The 22,492-nt window shown below is 43.8% G+C and overlaps 2 protein-coding genes across 14 annotated transcripts in view; both read right to left on the reverse strand.

The window, feature by feature from the left end:
• The window catches only part of kiaa1109 (KIAA1109 ortholog), a 66,968-nt gene extending 63,666 nt beyond the window's left edge, over positions 1-3,302 (reverse strand). For all 13 annotated transcript variants that reach the window (XM_015970508.3, XM_054741459.2, XM_070546763.1 and 10 more), the window contains exons 1-2: positions 3,163-3,302; positions 648-783 (exon numbers count right to left, since the gene is read on the reverse strand). In XM_015970508.3, coding sequence (XP_015825994.3) covers positions 648-753 — 106 coding nt within the window. In that variant the 5' untranslated portion in view covers positions 754-783; positions 3,163-3,302. The remainder of the gene's footprint in view (positions 1-647; positions 784-3,162) is intronic.
• Positions 3,303-7,579: 4,277 nt separating this feature from the next.
• On the reverse strand, positions 7,580-21,877 carry c9orf72 (C9orf72-SMCR8 complex subunit). Its single transcript, XM_070546764.1, has 10 exons — positions 21,721-21,877; positions 17,780-18,272; positions 14,449-14,544; positions 14,204-14,268; positions 12,814-12,886; positions 12,465-12,581; positions 12,149-12,384; positions 12,009-12,066; positions 9,609-9,718; positions 7,580-7,996 (listed from the first exon to the last, which is right to left on the reverse strand). The coding sequence occupies exons 2-10, from the start codon at positions 18,224-18,226 to the stop codon at positions 7,810-7,812; spliced, it is 1,389 nt and encodes a 462-aa protein (XP_070402865.1). The 5' UTR covers positions 18,227-18,272; positions 21,721-21,877; the 3' UTR covers positions 7,580-7,809.
• Between the last annotated feature and the right edge of the window lie 615 nt (positions 21,878-22,492).

Raw genomic sequence — 22,492 nt, forward strand, 5'->3', positions numbered from 1 at the left:
CTGCCAACAGCCATTGTAATATACAACAACTCTTTGATGACTTGATTATTATTATTATTCCGAGCTACTACAGCAATCAATTTCCCTCTGGGATTAATAAAGTATTTTTGAATTGAATTTTAACAAACAAAGTTTTAATGTTTTCATCTCATAAGAAAAAAAATCATTTTTACATTTCATTAAGTGCAGCATCATTTCCTAAGATATTGTAGAACATTATTAAAAATTTAAAATAAGCATAAAAGGCACAAAGAGAAGGACAAATAGGAGTGATGCGGTTTTTAAAAGGTCAATGCTGTGCCTGATTTTTTCATTCTTGGGTTAATATCTATTCTAACTGAACAAAAACATTATTAGAGAAGCTTCGATTCCACGTTTAACCCCGATGAACGGCATTACATTTCTGTTATTGTCAGTCAGTGCTTAGAAATGATGAGTTCACAGTCCAGGAAAATGTTATTGTTTTTATTATTTCTGTTTGACGATGACGCGTTTAAGGACCACAAAACAAAATGGAATTTTTGATTTTCAGCCTGGTCGATTCTTTAATGCGTCCTTAAGTATTGTCATTTTAACTTAATCAAATGTGTATTTATCAACACCTAAAACAAGCTCAACTCAAAAAATAATGATGGTCTGTCTCTCACCAACAAGCAGCCAGATGAAGTTTGAGTTGTGTTTGTTGAGGATTAAATCCAAATGCTCGATGTTGAAGAAGTTCGATTCATTGTTTTTGGGAGCGGCTCCATCCATGGTCACAGGCTCTCAGTCTGATGTCTGAAACTAAAGAAAGCCCCTGATTAGGGAAGCAAAACCCCCTGACCCTTGACCCAAATAAGCCCAACGTGGAGGAAACCGTTTAAACAAGAACAAAATTATTCAGGTGTCAAATAAACTGATGCAGATCAAACAAACTAAACCAAATGAATGGAAACGTGATTTCAGGGGATTTGATTAAGGGTTTATTCTCATAAAATGTTATAAGTAGTAAAAAGTAAACATATGATCATTAGTATATTTTTGTTTTAAACATACAAAAATAAAAGTGAACATATCAGATGAAGAGAAACAAAAATGAACAAAACCAACAGTCGTTAAACTCTGTAGATAAACCTCAGAAGTGAAGAAACTCACAAATAAAAACAGGAATTAAAAGACGATTGGAGGAAAGCAGCGACTCAGGAAGTTGCTCAGGTTTTCCTTTTTGTCTTTGTAAAACAAAGTAAATAAGAAATGTAAAACATTTATGAAGAAGAGAAGAAATAAAACCTTTGTAGCTGAAATCAGGTTAACCTTGTGTTTATGAATGATGACAGTAATAAAACTGGCTGAATAAAGGGATTTCATAAAGGAACTTTAGATCTGCAGCAGGATCCATCAACAGGCTGGACTACAAAACTACAAACTACCTCCTGGTTCGTCGAATACGTGGAGCTGAAGGTCGGGGAGATGTTTCCAGCTAGATCACCATGGCAACAGACAGAACTTCAGGAACTGCTTGTGTTTACATCTGGTCAAAGCTACATCAGATCCGACCCATTTTCTCTGTTTTGCCAGATTTTGTAAAAGAAAAAAGTTCCAGCCTCTGGATTTTGATTTAAAGTAAAAGTTATGGTTTGACAGGAACTCCGTTCATTATTGCTTCTGTTTCTTGGAATATGGAACAAAAACACCTCTGGACATTTAAATAGCATCTGAATCAACAACACAACATCAGAAACTTAGTATTATAAGTTAACTGATGTTAGCTGATAAACAACTAATTATAATTACTGCACCTTTTGGACAGAAACTCCGATTTTTAAACTGTCCATCAAAGCAGAATTAATTTTAAGTTCAGCCCAAACCCAGACTCCATCAGGAGACCAGACTCTGGTTTGCTGTCAGGTTTCTTTATATGCGTGATGTCATTCATTTCCGTTTACTGTACTGATAGTTCAGATTACAAAACAACTAGTGAATGAAATCAGCATCCGAAGCACTTTGGAGATGACTCACTATCCATCGCCTCACCTGGTTTCAGTTTTATTTACAGGTGATCACAATGTAGAGCATGTGGCGTTTTCACTGAGCTGCCTTTCTGTTTGTAAGTAAACCTCCAACCAGCCTAAGTGCTTGTCAATGAAACAAACACGATTTTAATAAAGAAGTGAATTTTACCATGCACCTGTGTGTGTGTGTGTGTGTGTGTGTGTGTGTGTGTGTGTGTGTGTGTGTGTGTGTGTGTGTGTGTGTGTGTGTGTGTGTCAGGAGAAGACAGGCAGAGGTGGGAAGTGACACGATGCAACCATCACATTAACACAGAGTTTTACAGCTGAACAAACGTGGATTTAGAAGAATTTGTGAGTTTTTTAAACAAAAACAAGAAAAACATAAAACTGTAGCAGGATCTGCAGAACAGGACTTAAATCTAATAATAATAATAATAACAATAATAATAAAACCTTTGTTCAGACAAATCATGTTTCACTTTTATCAATATTCATTTTATATGTTGGTAAAATTAACAAACTTAATTTGATAACACGGATTTTGTAATCCTGGTGGTTTTCAGATTAAAACAAACGTTGGGTTGTTGGAGCAGCTTGTTTAATACGAAACTATAACAGGATCATTACCACACAGCACTCTGAGATGTAAATACTTTCTACTACAACATATTTACAAATGTTTATCTAATAACAAAACAATGTTACTAGTCGGACTGAGAATTTAATCTGAATCAATCCTGGGACGTTTAGGACAGGAAACAGCCAAACAAACACCAAACGCATCTAAACGACTTGACTGTTTTAAACCTGTGATTATAAACTACGAGCCGAAGAGTTTTTGAATCTCAGAGATTAAACATGGAATAAAAGAACCACCCGAAACGAACCTGGAACCATACTAATCCCAGGTTTGGTGGCACTTTCCTCAGTTTTAGCAAAGACAGACACGTTTAATTCTGCTGGCAGCCTTAATCTCATTACAAAAAGAGATTAACCCGATCATCACACCAAACATGCAGCTGGGCTGACGGACTTTATTTTCTTTTGATAATAAAGCTGCTAAACATCGTTAGCTACCGTGCTAGCCAGCAAGCTTTCGGTTGCGGCCCGCCGTTTATGAATTTTCCTTTCTTGTTATGTTAGTAAAGGTCTGTTAGTAAGCGAGACATACCGTAATATTCCCGGTAAACCAGGCAGTCTCATCTTTGCTCCGGTGTTTTAGGTGTAGCTGCCCTTTTTCTCGTTTAGAACGCGGACCCAGCTAGCATCCTCAACTCAGTATTTACATGGCCGTCTCTTCCTGTTCTGACCAGGGCTGTCACCGAGCCGACCAATAGAAAAATACTGAGACGAAGACAGACCAATCGGATGTCAATGCTGCGTGAGACCACGCCCAATGCTGACAAACATGTTTTTTTTTTACATTTGAATGTTTTTTAAGTCAGCTAAATAAGACAAAATATTTGTAATAAAAACAATTAGGACAAAATAAATCACACACACACACACACACACACACACACACACACACACACACACACACACACACACGTATATGTATGTGTGTGTGTGTATATATATATATATATATGTGTGTGTGTGTGTGTGTGTGTGTGTGTGTGTGTGTGTGTGTGTGTGTGTAGAGAGCGAGAGAGAGAGAGAGAGAGAGAGAGAGAGAGAGAGAGAGAGAGAGAGAGAGAGAGAGATGTAAAAACTAAGTTTTATGCAACTAGTAATGACAAAATTATTAGTTTATCTACTTTAAAATGTATTTCAATTTGAAGTTTTGGTTGATAAATTAGGATTTTATTGTATTTGGAAAATGTATAGTTGTTATTATCATTGTTGGTTTTGTTGTTATTATTCTTGATAAACATCACATTTTCTTCTGCCATTTTAACTGCAGACAAATGTTCTTTTTTACGTTTTTGTTTTATATTTGTGAGACAATTTCCCAACTCAGGGAAACAGAAGGACAGTGACAGAGACATTGCAGGTTTATTATTATTCAGTTGCCAGCACTCATGTCTGGGGCATCGTACCGCTACCAGAGGCAACACAACACCTACCATCATTGAGGCACATGCTATAGTGGAGGTCTAATGTGTAGCTAAGGGGGAAAAAAGAATCCCGCAGTTTAGTTTATCTCTGTTCCGGTCCTCACTCTTGGTTGTGAGCTTTGGGAATCACTAAAGAAACAAGATCATACAAGCTGCTGAAATGAGTTTCCTCCAGAGGGTGGCCGGGCTTAGGAGGTCAGGGGAGGAGGCCAGACATCCAGGAGTAGAGCTCCTCCACGTTGAGAGGAGTCAGCTTACATGGTCAGAAATCCCGCTAGATGCCTCTGGGGAGGCGTTTTGGAAATGTCCTCCTTAAGGAAGTCCTGGGGATGGGATTATATCTCTAGAATGGTCTGGGGACACCTTAGGATCCAACATCCAACTACAAGAGTGGGTGGTGGTTGTTGGGGGTAAGACAATCTGGCCTTCCTTTTACTGTGATTTGGGAGTTTGATTTTCTGGTCTACTTCAAGGGATAAGGCCAGAAGCTCCATCATTTATAGGGGGAGTTCAGAAAAGAGCTATTTCATGTCTCATGAGTCCCCAGGACAAACTCAGGGGGACTTTATGTTCTCTCTCGTCTAGGAACTCCTTGAGATCCCTCAAGATGAGCTGCAGAGTGTGGTCCTGGACCTGGTGGTGGGAAGGTGCCTCTTTTAGGGAAAAATACAAAAACATTTAGTTGTTTTCCTTTGACTGTATTTGGAAGCATTTGTGTTCCACCCGCCACACCAGGTTCTGTTTGGGAGGAAACTTCTGCACCGACTCGGGTCCCGTCTCCTGAGAAAACTGCTCACTGCATGCAAAGAACAACCATTTCAGGTCAAAGCAGCAGCCATTTGCTTCTCCTGTATTTACTGACACTCTGGGGTACTTTTTAGGAGGCCGATGATAAACTCTCCTCCAGTCACAGCTGTAAATCCTCCCTAACGGACTCTCAGAGTTCTATTAGGGAGAAATCCTCCCATCCAAAGGCTCAAAGCCTGCCTATCAAGCCCCCCTCTGAGGAGCAGCCTCTTTTCTCTGAGAGTTTAAAAGAATTTCTGTTTACATCTTGTGAATTCCTGAAGGACATCTTTGGTGCAGTCCTTATTTTCTATGAGTAATTAACAGCTTCTCCCAAAAGTTCCTCCTCGTCTTGTTTTAAATATGCACCACTCCAAGGCCCCCCAGAGGACTCGAAATTATATTCCTGCTTGAGGCGATTATAGATGGGCACAGATCTGCCTTTTTTAAGCAGGGCTCGAGGGAAACCGGGAGGTTTATAGATTCTTTCATTTTTCAGAAACACGTCTATAAAGACGAAGGGCCGATGATCAGCTCAGGGTGAACTTTTACATCTTAACTGTCTAAATTACAAATAAGCACATCTAAAAGGTGTTTTATGAAAGGTCAGTTTGATTTTCGTTTGCTCTAAAAGGCTCAACAGCACATCTGTAATCACGGCCATTACATTAGGTACACCCGTTTACCTGCTTATTAAAAAACAGATCTAAACAGCCAATCAGATGGCAGCATTTAGTCGCGTAGACAACCTGATGGTGATTACACCGTGCATCGACGGAGGAAAAGAGATTTATTCATGACTCTTCATTTGATGTTTAAAAAATCACGGGTGGGTGCAGGTGAGTAGGCGGGACTTCCAGATTTTACAAATGACTGCTCCTGTAAACACATTTGTTTTTTAAAGAAGGATAAAGGACTGAAATAGAGTCAAAAATCCTAAAAAAATGTCTTGAAGACCTTCAAAAGTCTGGAGAGCTGTTGATCCAGGACAGTTTAGAAGATTACAGGAAAGCCTGGCTGGTGGGAAGGAAAATGCAAAGATTCAGATGTTATTTTACTTGGATGTGAATAAAATAACCTCAGATGAGTTGATACATTACTAGTCATTTCTTTCAAAACGGTCAGTGTCTGAGAGCATTTAAACCTGGTATGAATCAGCTGATTGGGTTGGAAAACACTCATTCTTCACCTTTCAGACGACACGTTCACGTGAGCCGGTTTAAGTGTGAAGCAGCAGAAAGCCCCGGAGACAGCATTTATTATTCATCAGCTCATCTTACAGTGTTCCACACAATACAGACATGAAGCGCAGAGGCTAAAGAATCAGCGAGAAACAGGCTTTGATCTGAGAGGGAGAAACACTTAATGATGGGAGATGAAATTATAATCCTCACACCCAACGACAGGCTAAGTGAGAGAAAGAGAATTCATCTAAAACAGGACAGGAACTCATATATTCACACGTTTATCTAGTATTTCATCAAAACAAGCATCAGCATTTATTAAAAACAATAACACAAAAAGACACCAGTGGGTTTAAAAGGCTTAAACTGTTCCAACACGACGGGCAGCGTGGACACTAATAACTCCTCTTCCAATAAATACAATCTGAAATTAAATTGCAAATGTCACCTCCGCCAATTTTTGCACCATAAATTAATCCTGACCCACGATTAAGTGGGAGCTCATGAATAATTTATCTGTCTGAAAACTCTCATTATGTTTGACGAGGGAGAGGGATTGGACTCTAAGGGCTCATGACAGCAGTCACAAACAGGAAGTAGAATTACGCTTTTATAATAAAAGCAAAAACATGCAGGTTTGGCACCAAAACAAAACGTCCACAACATTCAGCCAATCCATGGGCATTTATGTGTAAAAGATTTAAATAACTTCCACTTGTTGTAGAGAACAGCCTCTGTTCAGAGAAATAGAGTTTAGGACTCATCAGTCTGAACGATATAGAAATTTATAATAAAACATCAAGTGAACCCCGGAGAAGTTTAAATCCGAGCTGATTTAAGACAACAAAAACTCACTTTGGGCTCATCTTTACTCAGCGTACATAATAGCTATAACAAGCTAGGAGCTTGTTATAGCTATTGGCTCAAACTAAACCTAGGCTGTTATCTCGGACTAGCTAAGTCAGACTAGCCCTTCACTCCCAACTACTGCCATCTCTTACTAGTTATTAGCTCAGCCTAGCCATTAGCCCAAACTATATGTTGTTCTTAATAGTTATTAGCTCGGCCCAGCTGTTAGCTCATACTAGCCATTAGCTCAGACTAGCCTTGGATCCCTAACTCTGACCAAGAATGACTTGAACCTAATAATTATGCCTAAACTGACAATCAGGAGGGCTCATTTGACGTTTTCCATCCAAATTCTTGAAAAAAGTACGTAAGACTTCCATGCCAACTCTTTAGACCGAATAATTATGATAAATGCACTAAACACAGGAGAAGTATCTAAAACTGTACCCTAAAAATCTTAAGACATTATTGTTGGCATTTTACTTGCATTTTGGTTGCTTTTTAAACTAAAACTGCATCAGCCTAGAGAAAAACATCATCACCACCGTGTGTGTGCCGCTTCCTGCCACTTCAGTACCAGAATTAGTGAAATGCAACATAAAAACTAGATTTAACGTATTTAAAACCCAGTGATTGGCTTCATCGCTGAACTAAGTTTTATTATCTATTTTGCTCCCTGCTTTGGACTAAAATGCTTCATGCAAAAGATTTTTGTATAAAAAACAACACGTTTGTTTCCTTCCTTATGAATAAAATATCATGATGGAAAATAATCTGTTTTCACGAGGTTTTGTTTGTCTGTATAAATTAGATTTAACAGGAGACAAGTTGTAACATTAGAGAACTCCATTTCTCTGAACAGAGGCCTTTCAGGACAAACAAAAGGGAACGTTTTAAAGCAGAAACAAACGTTAAAAGGGCTGAAATGGTCCAGTGAAGTCAGAAGCTCATGAGGATGTCTCGCTCCTGAACGCTGGTATAGAACGACTTCCCAAACACAAAGGAGTGAAGCCCCGCCCTCAGCTTCTCAGCAAATGCCATGATGATGCCCAGATCTCCTTCCTTCATCAGATCCAGGTCCGACTTCAAGTTACGCAGCGATCGGAACGGCTTCTTCCCCTTCTGCCTGTGAACACAGAGATATTCTGTAACGGTAAGCAGCTGGGCGTCAGAATCAGCTGCTGAATTATGCATGTGGCTACGGGGCGGAGGCATAAACAATCCTGTCCACGCTTCTGTAAAATAATGGGCCCTTAGACCTCAGAGCGATGGCAGCATCATAAACAAGTCCGCGTTATTGCTCAGGAATAATGCCTTCCAGACATCTCCGAGAATTTATTCACAATTAGTGAGGGATCCCTTTTAGGAATGCCGGACAGGAGAACGATCACTGCTCTGAATCGGGCCTGTTTATAGAGCGCAGAGGGAGATGAGTCGAGTCCAGATGGAGAGATGACCAGGATGCCACAGGAGGAGCCGCTGAGACGTGAAAGCATCTGGAGCCGGGCCAGAACCGGCCGGTCCGATGGGAAATGACGGGATTTAAATACAGACAAGACCAGTAAGGAGTTTGGAGTCTGTGTGTGGAGTGATGGCCTGGAGGTCACCTTGTATCCGCTCTGCTCCTGGGGAAGTGTGTGTGTGTGTGTGTGTGTGTGTGTGTGTGTGTGTGTGTGAACGGGGATCATAACTTGTCCATGTTTGACTTTCGTGATGATAATGGTGATGGCACCTCTCAGAATCACAGCTCTCTGAGGGATTCGGAACGTGCCAAGCATCGGATTACTGGTGAAGATTCCCATGCAATAAAAATGATGTTGTCACGGCGACGTAATTCATCACCTCCAGCTCAAATTAGGGGGAAATGGGTTTTTGTCAATTAATTATTAATCCTTAAAAAGCGCTCCGGAGCGTGTGCAAGCGTGTGTTTTCTGAAGCTCAACGATTCATTTCTTCAACCGTTTCTTTCATGCGAGTCCATAAAGATAAAAATCCACTTTACAGAGGCCGAAACACTCGGAGCCACAGGTGGGAACTAGTCTGCCAGGTGAGTCAGAAACTTTTTCATTCAAGTCTCGAGTCAATTTAGGTTCAGAGACACGCACATCACAAGTCAGGTCTTAAAATATGCAAACCAAGAGTCAAGACTGGAACCATGCAAGTCCCGACTCACTGCAGGACTAGGGTTTCAGGTCTCAGGACTTCACCCAAGTCCTGAGACCTGAAACCTCTTAGTGAGGGTGAGTTTTTTGGACGTCCTTTTATACTTGCTTTGTTTTATTCTGTAAAACATAAAATAAGAATAAACTTGATTATTAAAAAGTATTTCCTGAAGTGGAGAACAGATCGACTGACTTGACTCTAGTCTCTGTGAATCCTGAGCTTGTCTGACCTCTGGTTGGTGTTTTACGGATTCATGAAGGTAAAAGGATAAAAATGGATTCCTCCTTCACTGTGAAGAATGAATCTCCTGATCACGTCAGACGTTTCTCCTGCTCAGCAGAACATCACCTCCAGAACTCCAGAACAGAACTTCTCCTGTAAAAACCTGCACTCGGCGGCTTCGTCTCTCTTTAATCCTCCCAAGAAGTCGACTCGTCGTTATTTCTGTAAACCATGAGCATTCAGACCTTCGGTTTTTTTTTCTAAATAAACTCGAACAGAACGAATCCACCCAAATCTCAGAGCTGATGGATTGTTTATCCGTCTTTTGGACTCAAACGAGCAGCGCCGCTTACGTTTCATCCTCGATGTACTTGAGCAGCGTGAGGGCCTTCCTGTGGAGCAGCAGCAGGAACTGGGCCAGGTAAGCGCTCCGTAGGGACAGGCCCGGCTTCAGCATGAACACCTGGGAATCACACAGGATGTCAATTAGTAGTCCGAACATGGAATTAACCCCCCCCAACCTTGAAACAGAAACACACTGATACTGTTGTGAGGGAACGAAACCCGGAGACGACTAACATGGAAACCAACGGGAGGTTGTGACCCTCTGGGTTTTGTCCCAACGCCTGCATGTAGAGATCAGGGCGGCCGTACGGGAGAAGATGTTTCTAGTGTTTGCTGAGAGACAAAAACACGTCTCAGAAGTCCAGGAGCAGGAAGCCGACAGGCCTTCTGCTGATGAGGAACCAACTCGTTACCGGGCAACTGGTCTGTCACTAAGGAGGAGGCTCCTTTTATTTCTCTTACTTATTCATCCTTTCGACGCTCTGATCTGAGCGCGTTTGTTTGAGTTAATTTCTCCGACTGCTTCTCTAACGGGAGTCCGGGTTGGGGTTAGGGTCTGAGCTGCAGGAGAAAACAAGTCGTCATTGTGAAAGTGAGCCGATTCAAGTCCAAAGACCCACAAGCATCGAGTCATTTGTTCTATAACGTTTTAAAGAAAAAATGTTTCTTCTTTGCATTTTCTTCTCTATTCTTATGAACTTCCTTTATTCTAACGACAGACAGTAAACAAACAAACCAAATATGGTCACTTGAGTAAACAGATTATTCCTTGTTACGAACGGAATTCTGTTGTTTTTGTCCTCTAGTAAAACTCTAGGGCGGATCTAGTCTCATCTCATGAGGTTTTATCCCCCCAAACACAAGTGAAATAAATAAATAAATAAGTCGCTGAAACGTCGTTTTCTCATGTTGAAATAAATCAGCTGTTTGTAATCTTTAGATCTGTGTTTTTTGGACGAATCTGAAATAAATTCCAGTTTGTGGAGAATTGACTCAACAGCTGCTCGTTTCCTGACGAACACGCCGCTTCGGTCCGACACCTTTCAGACTCACATCTGCACAGGAAGAGCGTTGATTTTCCGCTTCATGGTGTCTTCCTGTCGTTCTGAGGAAGATCGCCGTCTGGCGATTTCTTTTCTGCTAATAAAACTCGCCAACAGCAAACTTAGTGATGATAAACCCACCTGGACGAGCTCACGATGACTTTTAACGAGGAAATAAAATAAAACGTACTTCTGCCGTCGGTTTGGTTTCTTCTATTTTATTTTAATTATTTCTACGAATAAAAAAACTTTGATCTCTTCATCAACTGTGATTTAAATTCTGGCAAAATCACGTCAGAAAGGATCTGATGAAACCAAAATGATTCAAATACATATTTAATTAGTCTGAGCTTTACCTTTGGGTTACCAGCCTTATTTATTTAAATAAGTTATTTCAGTTTTTTTTTATTGTTAACCATCAAAAGTGGATTTTTAAAGCTCTGGCCCCCAAATAAACAAAAACAAAAATTATTGATAAAATCCCATCATCCCTACAAAACCTTTAAGCGTCTTCGTGGATGAAATCCTCACTATCGACTCTCAGCTACTTTGTCGTCGTCGTTGTCTTCCTCCGCTTATCCGGGTCCGGGTCGTGGGGGCAGCATCCCAACTAGGGAGCTCCAGACCGTCCTCTCCCCGGCCACCTCCACCAGCTCCTCCGGCAGGACCCCAAGGCGTTCCCGGACCAGATTGGAGATGTAACCTCTCCAACGTGTCCTGGGTCGACCCGGGGGCCTCCTGCCGGCAGGACATGCCCGAAACACCTCCCCAGGGAGGCGTCCAGGAGGCATCCTGACCAGATGCCCAAACCACCTCAACTGTCTCCTTTCGATCCGGAGGAGCAGCGGTTCTACTCTGAGCCCCTCCCGAATGTCCGAGCTCCTCACCCTATCTCTAAGGCTGAGCCCGGCCACCCTACGGAGGAAACTCATTTCGGCCGCTTGTATCCGCGATCTCGTTCTTTTGGTCATGACCCAAAGCTCATGACCATAGGTGAGGATTGGGACGTAGATCGACCGGTAAATCGAGAGCCTGGCTTTCTGGCTCAGCTCCCTCTTCCCCACGACAGATCAGTTCAGCGTCCGCATCAAGACGCCGAACCAATCCGCCTGTCGATCTCCCGATCCCTCCTACCCTCACTCGTGAACAAGACCCCGAGATACTTAAACTCCTCCACTTGAGGTAGGACCTCTCCCCCGACCCGGAGTTGGTAAGCCACCCTTTCCCGGTCGAGAACCGTGGTCTCAGATTTGGAAGTGCTGATCCTCAAATCATCACTATCGACTCTCAGCTACTTGAATACTAAACATGAGCTCAGTGAGGTTTGCTAATGTCGATTAGCTTTGGCGGCCATCTTTACCTTACCTCGTCTATGAAAGACTTGACCAGAGTGTCTTTATGCATCACATCCTGGAAAACGTTCCTGAAGCACAAATGAAACAACTTCACTTTTGATCCAACGAAGACTAAGGTGTGTGTGTATGTGAGGGGGGGGAGAGACCTACAGGTCAGGGGTGAAGGTCTCATCAGTGTGGATGATCGTGTCCAGAGGGATGTCCTCCTCGCTGTCCGTCTTCCAGAGTGCGCTCAGCTCAGAGCGCATGTAGCGCCGCTGGTTGTACGTGTGCTCGTGGCACGGCGGCATCTGCTTCACCGTGTTGATGTCGACATCGATGTGCGTGGTTGGGTACGGTGAGTAGAGGACCTGTCGGAATGGCAGCACGAAGCTTCCCGTGGAGTCCTGGAGGTCGCAGAATAAAACTCGTGAAAAGACATTTAATTGTGAAGGAAATGGATGCAGAAGGCAGAGACGGAGCCGACCTTCAGCAGACCCTGAACAAACAGACCGGTGTCGTATTTAAAGGAAGAGCCGGACCTGCAGAGGCGAGAGCTCTTCCTCTCAGCCGGGGTGAGGAAGAGGCAGAGCGTTCTGACGATCTGGAGGAAAAACAACAGGCGGTTCTTATAAGAGTAAGGATTCAAAACACAAACTGTCTGAAAAACACAAAACGAGATCAAAGAGAACGTGGGGAATGTGGTGAAATCTGCAGCTTGAGCTCGTTTATAAATAACTTTAAGGCTTCAGGGGAAACGTCAGAGGAGACGTGAACTTCCTTAATCCAGAATAATCACACCGACCATCCAGACGCCTCACAAACACCAAACTGACCTTGTTTACTTTCTCCGGGTTGCTTCCGACTACGATGGAGCAGCCACAGGTCTGCAGGTGAGAGCTGACGGCTCTGGGACAACAAACACACAGATCAGCTGATGAGGACACATTTACTTCTCTGTTAAAACAAAGACCCACACCTGACCCCACCCAGACCTTGAGGATAAATACATCACTAGCACAACCCATCTGACAACAGGAAGTAGGCTAAAAGATCTCAAAAAGCAACACATCCTGCCCTCATCTAACCTGGTTACGGTTAAGGTCAGACATGGCTCACATTTACCAAAAAAAACATTCCGATGACCTGAAAAACTTCTGGGTAAATATCAGGGATGTGTATTGTTGAAATTCTGGCGATACGATACATATCACGATACAGGGGAGACGATAAGATCACGATATATTGCAATACGTTACAAGCAATTTTTTTACTGAATTTTTTGTAAGAATGTTCAATAAACAGTCCAAATTGATACGTAACATGTTTAAGATGAGGTATCTGACCCATGATGGAGGGATTTACATTTCAATGGTGGAAACAAACCCCGTTGCACACTGCTGCCATCTAGCAGGTGGTGACAGAATTGCACAAAACGAAAAGAAAATACACAAATGGTTGCATGTAAATTCTTTCAAAGATTAGATACACGGCTTTTGGATATCAATGTAATAATCGCAGGAAAAAATATCACGATATATTGCCATATCGATATTTCCGATACACGGCTTTTGAATATCGATATAATATTGCTGGGAAAAGATCACGATATATTGCCATATCGATATTTTCTTACATCCCTAGTAAATATGTGTGTCCCATTCCATCTGGAGTCAGACTTAACACTAAAACAGTCAGGCATGGTGGAGGTGGTCTGATGGTCTGGGGCTGCTCTGCAGCTTCAGGTCCTGGACCACCTGCTGTAACTGACTGAACCATGAATTCTGCTCTATCAGAAGACGCAGAAGGAGAACATCTGACCTTTGACTGGACCATTCCAGCTGGAAAACCCTCCAACATGGTTGAATTCAGACAAAACTCCTCCACAGGCTAATTACTACAGAGGCAGTAACAGCTAGTTAATGGCTTTGGTGGAATATCCTCCAATAAAACCAAAACACTCGATTGTTCCAAATAAAGTAAGTTAAAGCCAGAGTTCTGATCCGGTTCTTCCGGATTCTTTATCATCATCAGGAGAAGCTGAGCTAACAAATCCTGTTGAGTTGGGAGCCATTTGGACCGTTACAGGCTGTGATTTAGCCTTCATCCCTTCTCTGTAGCTAACTTCATCTGATCCCGATCCATCACACATCATTGGAAGCCCGACGGCTGTTAAATGGCCGCTGTTCATCATCTGTCTCCATTTGTCGGAAGCGGATTGCTTACTTGTGGAGGAAATCCTCGTGGCAGCTGTCCCCGATGTCATCATCATTTAGCACCGTGTCTTTTATCTGCTCAGCAGGATCGAAACAAACGAGGCCATGTTAGAACGCGTCTACGACAAAGACAAAAGCGCTGATTTAAAAGAAAACTTAAGTTAAATTAATTCAGCAGACGGATCCCTTTGTTCTTGTAGAAGCAGAAAGCTTCAGAGTAAAACCTCCTAAAAACATCGTGTGTGTGTTGCTTACATCTATATCTTCAGGCACGCTATGAGATTTCATGGAGGCCAACAGCTCCATGATGGGAACGATCTCCAGGCTCAGCACAGAGATGATGTTGTAGCCCTGAAGTTAAAGGAGAGAATCAGAGATCCAGCAGGTCTGGAGACTAGCAGGAACATCTGCTGGTTCCAGTTTGGGTATTAAAAAGCTTTTCTTCATCAGATGCAACAAACTGACTCAAGAGTTTTATTGGATTTACTCTCTCTCCCTCGATCTATCGCTCTCGGCCCTTTCTCACTCCTCAGAGGGGCTCCAATCAGCTTTAGTGGGCGGGGTCATCATAAGAGGAGGGGCAAGTAGAGTAGGACAAGGTGGCAATGTGGAACCTTCTGCTCGGTCGGTGGCTTTTTGTCGGATTCTGAAAAGAAGAGGCCCAGAAAAGGCCGCGGCCAGCGAGGTGGAAGTCTCTGGAGCAACCAGCGACTTCCCCCTGGCCAATCGGTGACCAACAATCCTCTGCTGTAATGTTTTTGGCCTGGATCGGTACACCCTGGTACCTGTTACTAGTGGAAACGCCCCAGAACTGGGTCTCGGTCTCTCTGTTTGTCTATCTCTCTCTTTTGCCACTTAATCTAGCTTCGGCTCCACTCCAACAACCAGGGAATTCCATGTAAACAACCAGGGAATTCCATGTAAACAACCAGGGAATTCCGTGTAAATATATATATAAAAAAACAACCTAGAAGTCTGGAACCCTCTTAACTCATTTACTGCCAGCCGTTTCTTGGTCAGAAAAGCCCTTCGCTGCCAGAGGTTTTCAGCATTTTCACTAGTTTTTTAAGAGTCTGACCGGGTCACAGAGCAAAGGCACAGCTACACAGCATCTGGACCACAAAGTGTCCTCACCTCTCTCGTTGGGTATCTCGCTGCTTAAAGTCAGTCTGGTTTTCTTCTTGGACGTTTTCTGTTGTGGTCTCGTGGATTACGTCGTCTTTGAGTGGAGTTTAAGTCAAAACTGACAAATTTTAAGTAAACATGCAGCTCTAATGTCAACGAGCAAAGCGTGTTCTTCTTTATGACATTTCTAAGTTCCTGTGGTTTGTGTGTGGCGCCCCCTTCAGGGACCACGTGGTACTGACACTTGGAGTAGAGGGCTTCATGTCTATATTTAACCATTTAATGGCACCAGCTGTGTATTTTGCACATCTTCTGCTTTTAAAGGACTTCATTTACTGGAATAAAGAAATAAATTATCAGTGAAACAAGATTTACTTTTAACTCATTCACCGCCAGCCGCTTCCTGATCGGTAGAGCCCTTCGCTGCCAGCATTTCTCACCGTTTTTACTGTTTCTTTTAAGAGTCACAGAACGTTGCGCGCTAGGATGATGTCGTCGCCAAAACAACCAAAACAACCAAAACAAAGAGGAGACTCGCCTCTTACATCAGAAAGAATCAGAGCATTTTGAGCGTTATCCATTCTTTCATAATCCGTTGTTGAATTGTGATCGGCAGAAGCTTTTCTGGTTCTCGCCTCACTTTTTTTACAGCAGCGGCCCAAAACGATCTCCTAACACATGGATTTTCTGCATCCTGATCATGTGACGCACGTGGATGATGATCGGCTTCAGAGCTGGGATGTTTGTTCTCACGGTGCGGGGGTTCGTCCGACGCCCACACAGTAAAAACATGCAAATGACGACTTTTGTCGTCAATGGCAGTGAACGAGTTAAGAAGGCTGCGCTTAGCTCATCAGTCATGAAGAAGGGACTATTTCTCTAAACAAAGGCTGTTCAGCAAAGTAGTCTACAACAGGTGAGATGATCAAACTTACACCAGTTAAAAATACTTTGTGTTGTTTTTAACTTTTGAGTTTGGTTCAGACTCCATCAGAAGTTATCATTTAACCCAGCTTTAGCTCTAAAAGCTAAATGATACTCCGGTTCTCTCTAGTCTCTGATAATCCACCCAGAAAAACACCAGTTTTAATAAACTGCTTTGGTTCTAGATGGATTCTGACCTGAGAAGATGGCGTCAGCCGTTTTAAGTAAGTACATTTAAATTTTTATATCACTACTACACAGATCAAAACGAAGCATGAAGTCATAAAATCATAATGAGCTCAAAACAGACATCAGAACAACAAAGTTATACAATTATGGAATACCATGAAACTAAAGAAAGACGATTATAGATTTGAGTTAGAAATAAGAAAATTAAATATTTAGATGAAAGCAGCTTTGAATCAAAGGCTGATTTTTTAAAAGTGTCCAGACTGTCAATACTAGGCAAGGATGAAGGGAGATCATTCCAAAGTTGGGGAAGTCTGGAAGCAGGGATGAGCTGGACTTTTATATCTGGTCTTTGGAACGTCTTTTTCTGTGGCTCAGTCATCGTGTGAAGGAAATGAAAACTGAACAGATAAAACAGAAAAGCAGCTCGTCGCCATCCCCAAAGAGAAAATACACCGGGAGTTCTTTCCCTTCAATGAGACTCTTTTCTTCAAAGAAAACTCTTAATTACAAAATCTAATCTGGTAATTAGGAGAAAATGTTAAGTGGTTTTGTAATCGATCCTCTCAGCTGGTGTTTTACATCGGTTTGAATCACAGATTCTTCTGTGAGAAGGTTAATTAGTCCGGGTCGTTAAAAACAACCAAACTGGAACCACAACAACGAGATTAATGAAACCATCTATCCACCTGTTTTTATTTAAATCTACACAGAGATCATTCAGTAGCAGTGTATTAAGGTCAGAATCACTTTAGTTTCAAATTAAAAGTTAAAAAGACCTTAAATTGCATTTGTGTTTGTCACAGTTTGTATTATAACTTATTCCAGATAAGAGCTCAACAGCTCACGTGACGTGTGACGTAACCCTAACCCTAACCCTACTCCTAATAACCAGTAAAACCTGACATTTTAAACACACACTCTGGTTTTGGGGCCAGTTTTGATTTTTGCAAAGCTTTGACTATGAGAGGGAGATGTGATGTTTAGACACTCTTGATGGTTTTAAAATGTTCATAATCAGCTTTATTCAAGCTAATTAATAACGCCGAGGAACATAAAGGTGGAACACTTAGAGTGAGGAAGCGCAGCACCCAGACCATTTATGAGGAGCACAGAACAGGAAGTTCTACCTGCATGTAAACAAGCATGGAGTAGTGATAACTGGAGAAATAGTGCATCGCAGTGAACAGTCTCACACAGCTGAGTGAGAGCGTCTCTGTTTAACCTGATCGTGCTGAAATTTGGCCAACTTTAATCACCAACTGATGTTTTAGAGCATCTGCAACATTAATAGTGAGGAAATATCAAAATCTGTAAATTAAGGAGCTGTTTTATTTCATAAACCCACCTTCTGCATCCAGATGCGTCCCTTACGGATTGCGTGCTTCAGCCTCTCCACACAGATGGTGTGCAGAGGCAGGTAGAAGGCCAGCTCCGTCTGAGGAAGAATGACGGACAAGGCGCACGTATTCTTATCTCCCTTCAGCTCGCCGTCAAAGATCAGCGACACGATGATGACACCCTTTTCTGCCAGTACAAAGAACTTCACGTCTACGGCGCCGCACTCTGCACTCCGCAGGATCTCACCGTTGAGAGTGTGATTGGCCAAGAAGGTGATCTCCCCATCGTTGAGGAACATCAGCTGGTCACCCTTTGGTGTCCAGATGTGGCGCACACGTGGACCCAGGATGTTGTCCCAGTAGGCAAAGGTGGCGGCGAGCAGAGGACATTCTCCCTCTACGGCTACCTCAGACTTCGCTACAGCAGGTGATTGAGGTGGACAGCCAGAAGACATCGGACACGTCCTGAGAAGTCCTCCAAATCAGGGACTTTTATCAAACCTGTACAAGCAGAAGATAACGTTTGTTACTGATTAAATGTTCACTAAAAGAAATAAGCTCATGTTCTGAACAATAGTCTATTATTTCTATCACCACCTAAGAATTGGCCATAACGAACACCATGTTCGAACATAAGGATGCCCACCGGTACACTTGGTACCAGGGCAGCCTAGGTCACAGGTCGATGATAGATTTTGTAGTCGTATCATCTGACCTGCGGCCGTATGTTTTGGACACCCGAGTGAAGAGAGGGGCGGAGCTGTCAACTGATCACCACCTGGTGGTGAGTTGGATCAGATGGCAAGGGAACATGCCGCGTAGACCTGGCAGACCCAAACGCATAGTGAGGGTCTGCTGGGAACGCCTGGCAGAAGAACCTGTCAAGACGGTCTTCAACTCCCACCTCCGGCAGAGCTTTGACCACGTCCCGAGAGCAGTGGGGGACATTGAGTCCGAGTGGGCCTTGTTCCACTCTGCGATTGTCGAGGCGGCTGTTGCTAGCTGTGGTCGTAAGGTGGCCGGTGCCAGTCGTGGTGGCAACCCCCGTACCCGCTGGTGGACACCAGAGGTTCGGGGAGCCGTCAGGCTGAAGAAGGAGGCCTACAGGGCGTGGCTGGTCTGTGGGTCTCCGGAGGCAGCAGACAGGTACCGGATAGCCAAGCGGGGTGCAGCAGTGGCAGTTGCCGAGGCAAAATCTCGGGCGTGGGAGGAGTTTGGTGAGGCCATGGAGAAAGACTATCGATCGGCTCCAAAGAGGTTCTGGCAAACTGTCCGGCGCCTCAGGAGAGGAAGGCAGCAACTCGCTCACACTGTTTACAGTGGGGATGGGGAGCTGCTGACGTCAACTGAGGCTATAGTCGGACGGTGGAAGGAATACTTTGAGGAGCTCCTCAATCCCACCAATGCGCATTCCGAGGAGGAACCAGAGCTGGGAGGCCTGGGGATGGACTGTCCGATCTCGGGGGCAGAAGTTGCTGAGGTAGTCAAACAACTACACAGCGGCGGAGCCCCGGGGGCGGATGAGGTTCGTCCTGGGTATCTCAAGGCTATGGATGTTGTAGGGCTGTCATGGTTGACACGTCTCTACAACATTGCGTGGTCATCGGGGGCAGTTCCTAGGGAGTGGCAGACCGGGGTGGTGGTCCCCATCTTTAAGAAGGGTGACCTGAGGGTGTGTTCCAACTATAGGGGGATCACACTCCTCAGCCTCCCTGGAAAGGTCTACGCCAAGGTACTGGAGAGGAGGGTCCGATCGATAGTTGAATCTCAGATAGAGGAGGAGCAATGTGGTTTTCGTCCTGGCCGTGGAACTGTGGACCAGCTCTATACCCTTGCAAGGGTGATGGAGGGGGCATGGGAGTTTGCCCAACCAATCCACATGTGCTTTGTGGATTTGGAGAAGGCTTATGACCGTGTCCCCAGGGGCACCCTGTGGGGGACGCTCCAGGAGTATGGGGTGGGTGGCTTTCTGTTAAGGGCCATTCAGTCCCTTTACCAGAGGAGCGTGAGTTTGGTCCGCATAGCCGGTAGTAAGTCGGACCTGTTCCCAGTGAGGGTTGGACTCCGCCAGGGCTGCCCTTTGTCACCGGTTCTGTTCATCACTTTTATGGACAGAATTTCTAGACGCAGCCGTGGTGTGGAGTGTGTCGAGTTTGGTGGCAGGAGAATCTCGTCTCTGCTTTTTGCGGATGATGTGGTCCTCCTAGCTTCATCCAGCTCTGACCTTCAGCTCTTGCTGGGTAGGTTCGCGGCCGAATGTGAAGCGGCTGGGATGAGGATCAGCACCTCCAAATCTGAGACCATGGTTCTCGACCGGAAAAGGGTGGCTTGCCACCTCCGGGTCGGGGGAGAGGTCCTACCTCAAGTGGAGGAGTTTAAGTATCTCGGGGTCTTGTTCACGAGTGAGGGTAGGAGGGATCGGGAGATCGACAGGCGGATTGGTTCGGCGTCTGCAGTGATGCGGACGCTGAGCCGATCTGTCGTGGGGAAGAGGGAGCTGAGCCAGAAAGCCAGGCTCTCGATTTACCGGTCGATCTACGTCCCAATCCTCACCTATGGTCATGAGCTTTGGGTAATGACCGAAAGAACGAGATCGCGGATACAAGCGGCCGAAATGAGTTTCCTCCGTAGGGTGGCCGGGCTCAGCCTTAGAGATAGGGTGAGGAGCTCGGACATTCGGGAGGGACTCGGAGTAGAACCGCTGCTCCTCCGGATTGAAAGGAGCCAGTTGAGGTGGTTTGGGCATCTGGTCAGGATGCCTCCTGGACGCCTCCCCGGGGAGGTGTTTCGGGCATGTCCTGCCGGCAGAAGGCCCCCGGGTCGACCCAGGACACGTTGGAGAAGTTACATCTCCAATCTGGTCCGGGAACGCCTTGGGGTCCTGCCGGAGGAGCTGGTGGACAAGGCCGGGGAGAGGACGGCCTGGAGCTCCCTAGTTGGGATGCTGCCCCCGCGACCCGGACCCGGATAAGCGGAGGAAGACGACGACGACGACGACGACCTAAGAATCTACTCAGAGGAAGTGAAAGCGGTTTATTTGAGAAACAGTTTAAGTCAGCTGACTTTTCTACGAGGAACCACAAAGTTACTTCTCTGTCGACAAACACCAGAGTTTGGCCCAAACTCCAGAAAAGGAAACAGTTCCTAGTTTCACTCAAATCGTTTAGGAAAATCCACAAACTTTGGAACTCCTTTCACCCAAAAGTGCTTGGTGTTCTGGAGAATTCGGCCTTAATGCACTTTTCTCACAGTTGAATGGCTAAAATTAACTCCTACATGTGGAGAAGAGGGTGACATTTCTGCGAGAAGACTGGTCTTAAAGACCTTGATCTTCTCTTGAATTCAGCTTTTATGATGGGCGTATATTCTTTTTTTGGTCAGCAAGAAACCCTGAAAACACGCTTCTGTTTGGGTGGACGTGTAAAACTAGTCAAGCTACTTAAAAAAAAGTATTTTCTGTTTTATCAGACATTTAGCCAAACATAACTGTCAATAACCCCAGTCCAAATGAGTTTATTCTTCTGGAGAATTCGGCTTTATGGTTTAACATAAATGAACGCCAGTGTGTATGGACGAGCCAAACTCTATAGAAAAAAAGCTACTTTTATTCATTCACTTTTCTTAGTAAAATATACACAAGTGAACACTTTACCCAGACAGTAGCAGATCTTCTGCAGGATTCGGCTTTAATCCTGGACACTACTTTGCTTTCCTGGAAGCCAGAGTCTAAAAGTTAATTTCTCAAGCTGTTGTTATGCTAATATGTTGCTGTACGGGAAAATATCCCCAATTAACGCAAATAACTTAAAACACCAAGCTAATTGTACTAATACAGTTGGTTACAACTAACAGTAATGGCAAAACAAAAGACAAAATACTGATGGTGTCGCATCCCCGAGGCTAACACAGGTTGACACACGCTATTAAAATGAACATCTTAACAACTTACCTGTGTTTGGGTCTTTAATACAAATACGTCCACTCTTCTAAACAGAACTACATTTATCATAGTTTTATTTTAATCCAGCTGATTAGAAACCACTGACTTTGTCTTGTAGTTTTTAATTTCATCGCGACTAGCCAGCTGCTGTTATTATGGTTTGTTACACACTTCCGTGTACGTCAGACGCACATCGATCTCTGTTCACGCACAGCGACCCCTAGCGGCAGATCGCTGGAAGTCAATGATGTAATTTCTCCACTCAAACAGCCACCTGCTGAAAATGAGGTGTTTACATATATTTACATAACTTCTGGTGCCACAAACAGATGAATATTCAGGCACCGCTGGTTGTGTTTCCTTTTTTAATTCTATTATTCGACTTTAAATTAATGATGCATCAGTTCAGTTCAACAAGCTGATCTGTTTTCCTGTAACCCACCCCCCGAAAACAACTCCATATCTCTTAAGAGATCCTCGCTCCAGACCTCCAGGAAAACTTCAACTGCAGCAAATGTTTCGTTTTCCTTTAGGGTATATTTGAAATTCTAAATGTTTAGACATCATTATTCCTCCTCCACTTCAGGGATAGGCTCATCCACTGCAGAAAAACCTAGAAAAACCTGCATAATAATGCATTAGAGAGGAGTCAGCTCTGCAGACAGCCTCACACCTGTATTATGATCTGTGTATCCATCAACACGCTGTATCCATACTAATGCTCAATATTATTCCTAATGGTTCAGAAGGAGATGGTTGATGCTGCCGGCTTTAAATGGCT

The sequence above is a fragment of the Nothobranchius furzeri genome, chromosome 18, assembly GCF_043380555.1.
Source record: "Nothobranchius furzeri strain GRZ-AD chromosome 18, NfurGRZ-RIMD1, whole genome shotgun sequence".
NCBI lineage: Eukaryota > Metazoa > Chordata > Actinopteri > Cyprinodontiformes > Nothobranchiidae > Nothobranchius > Nothobranchius furzeri.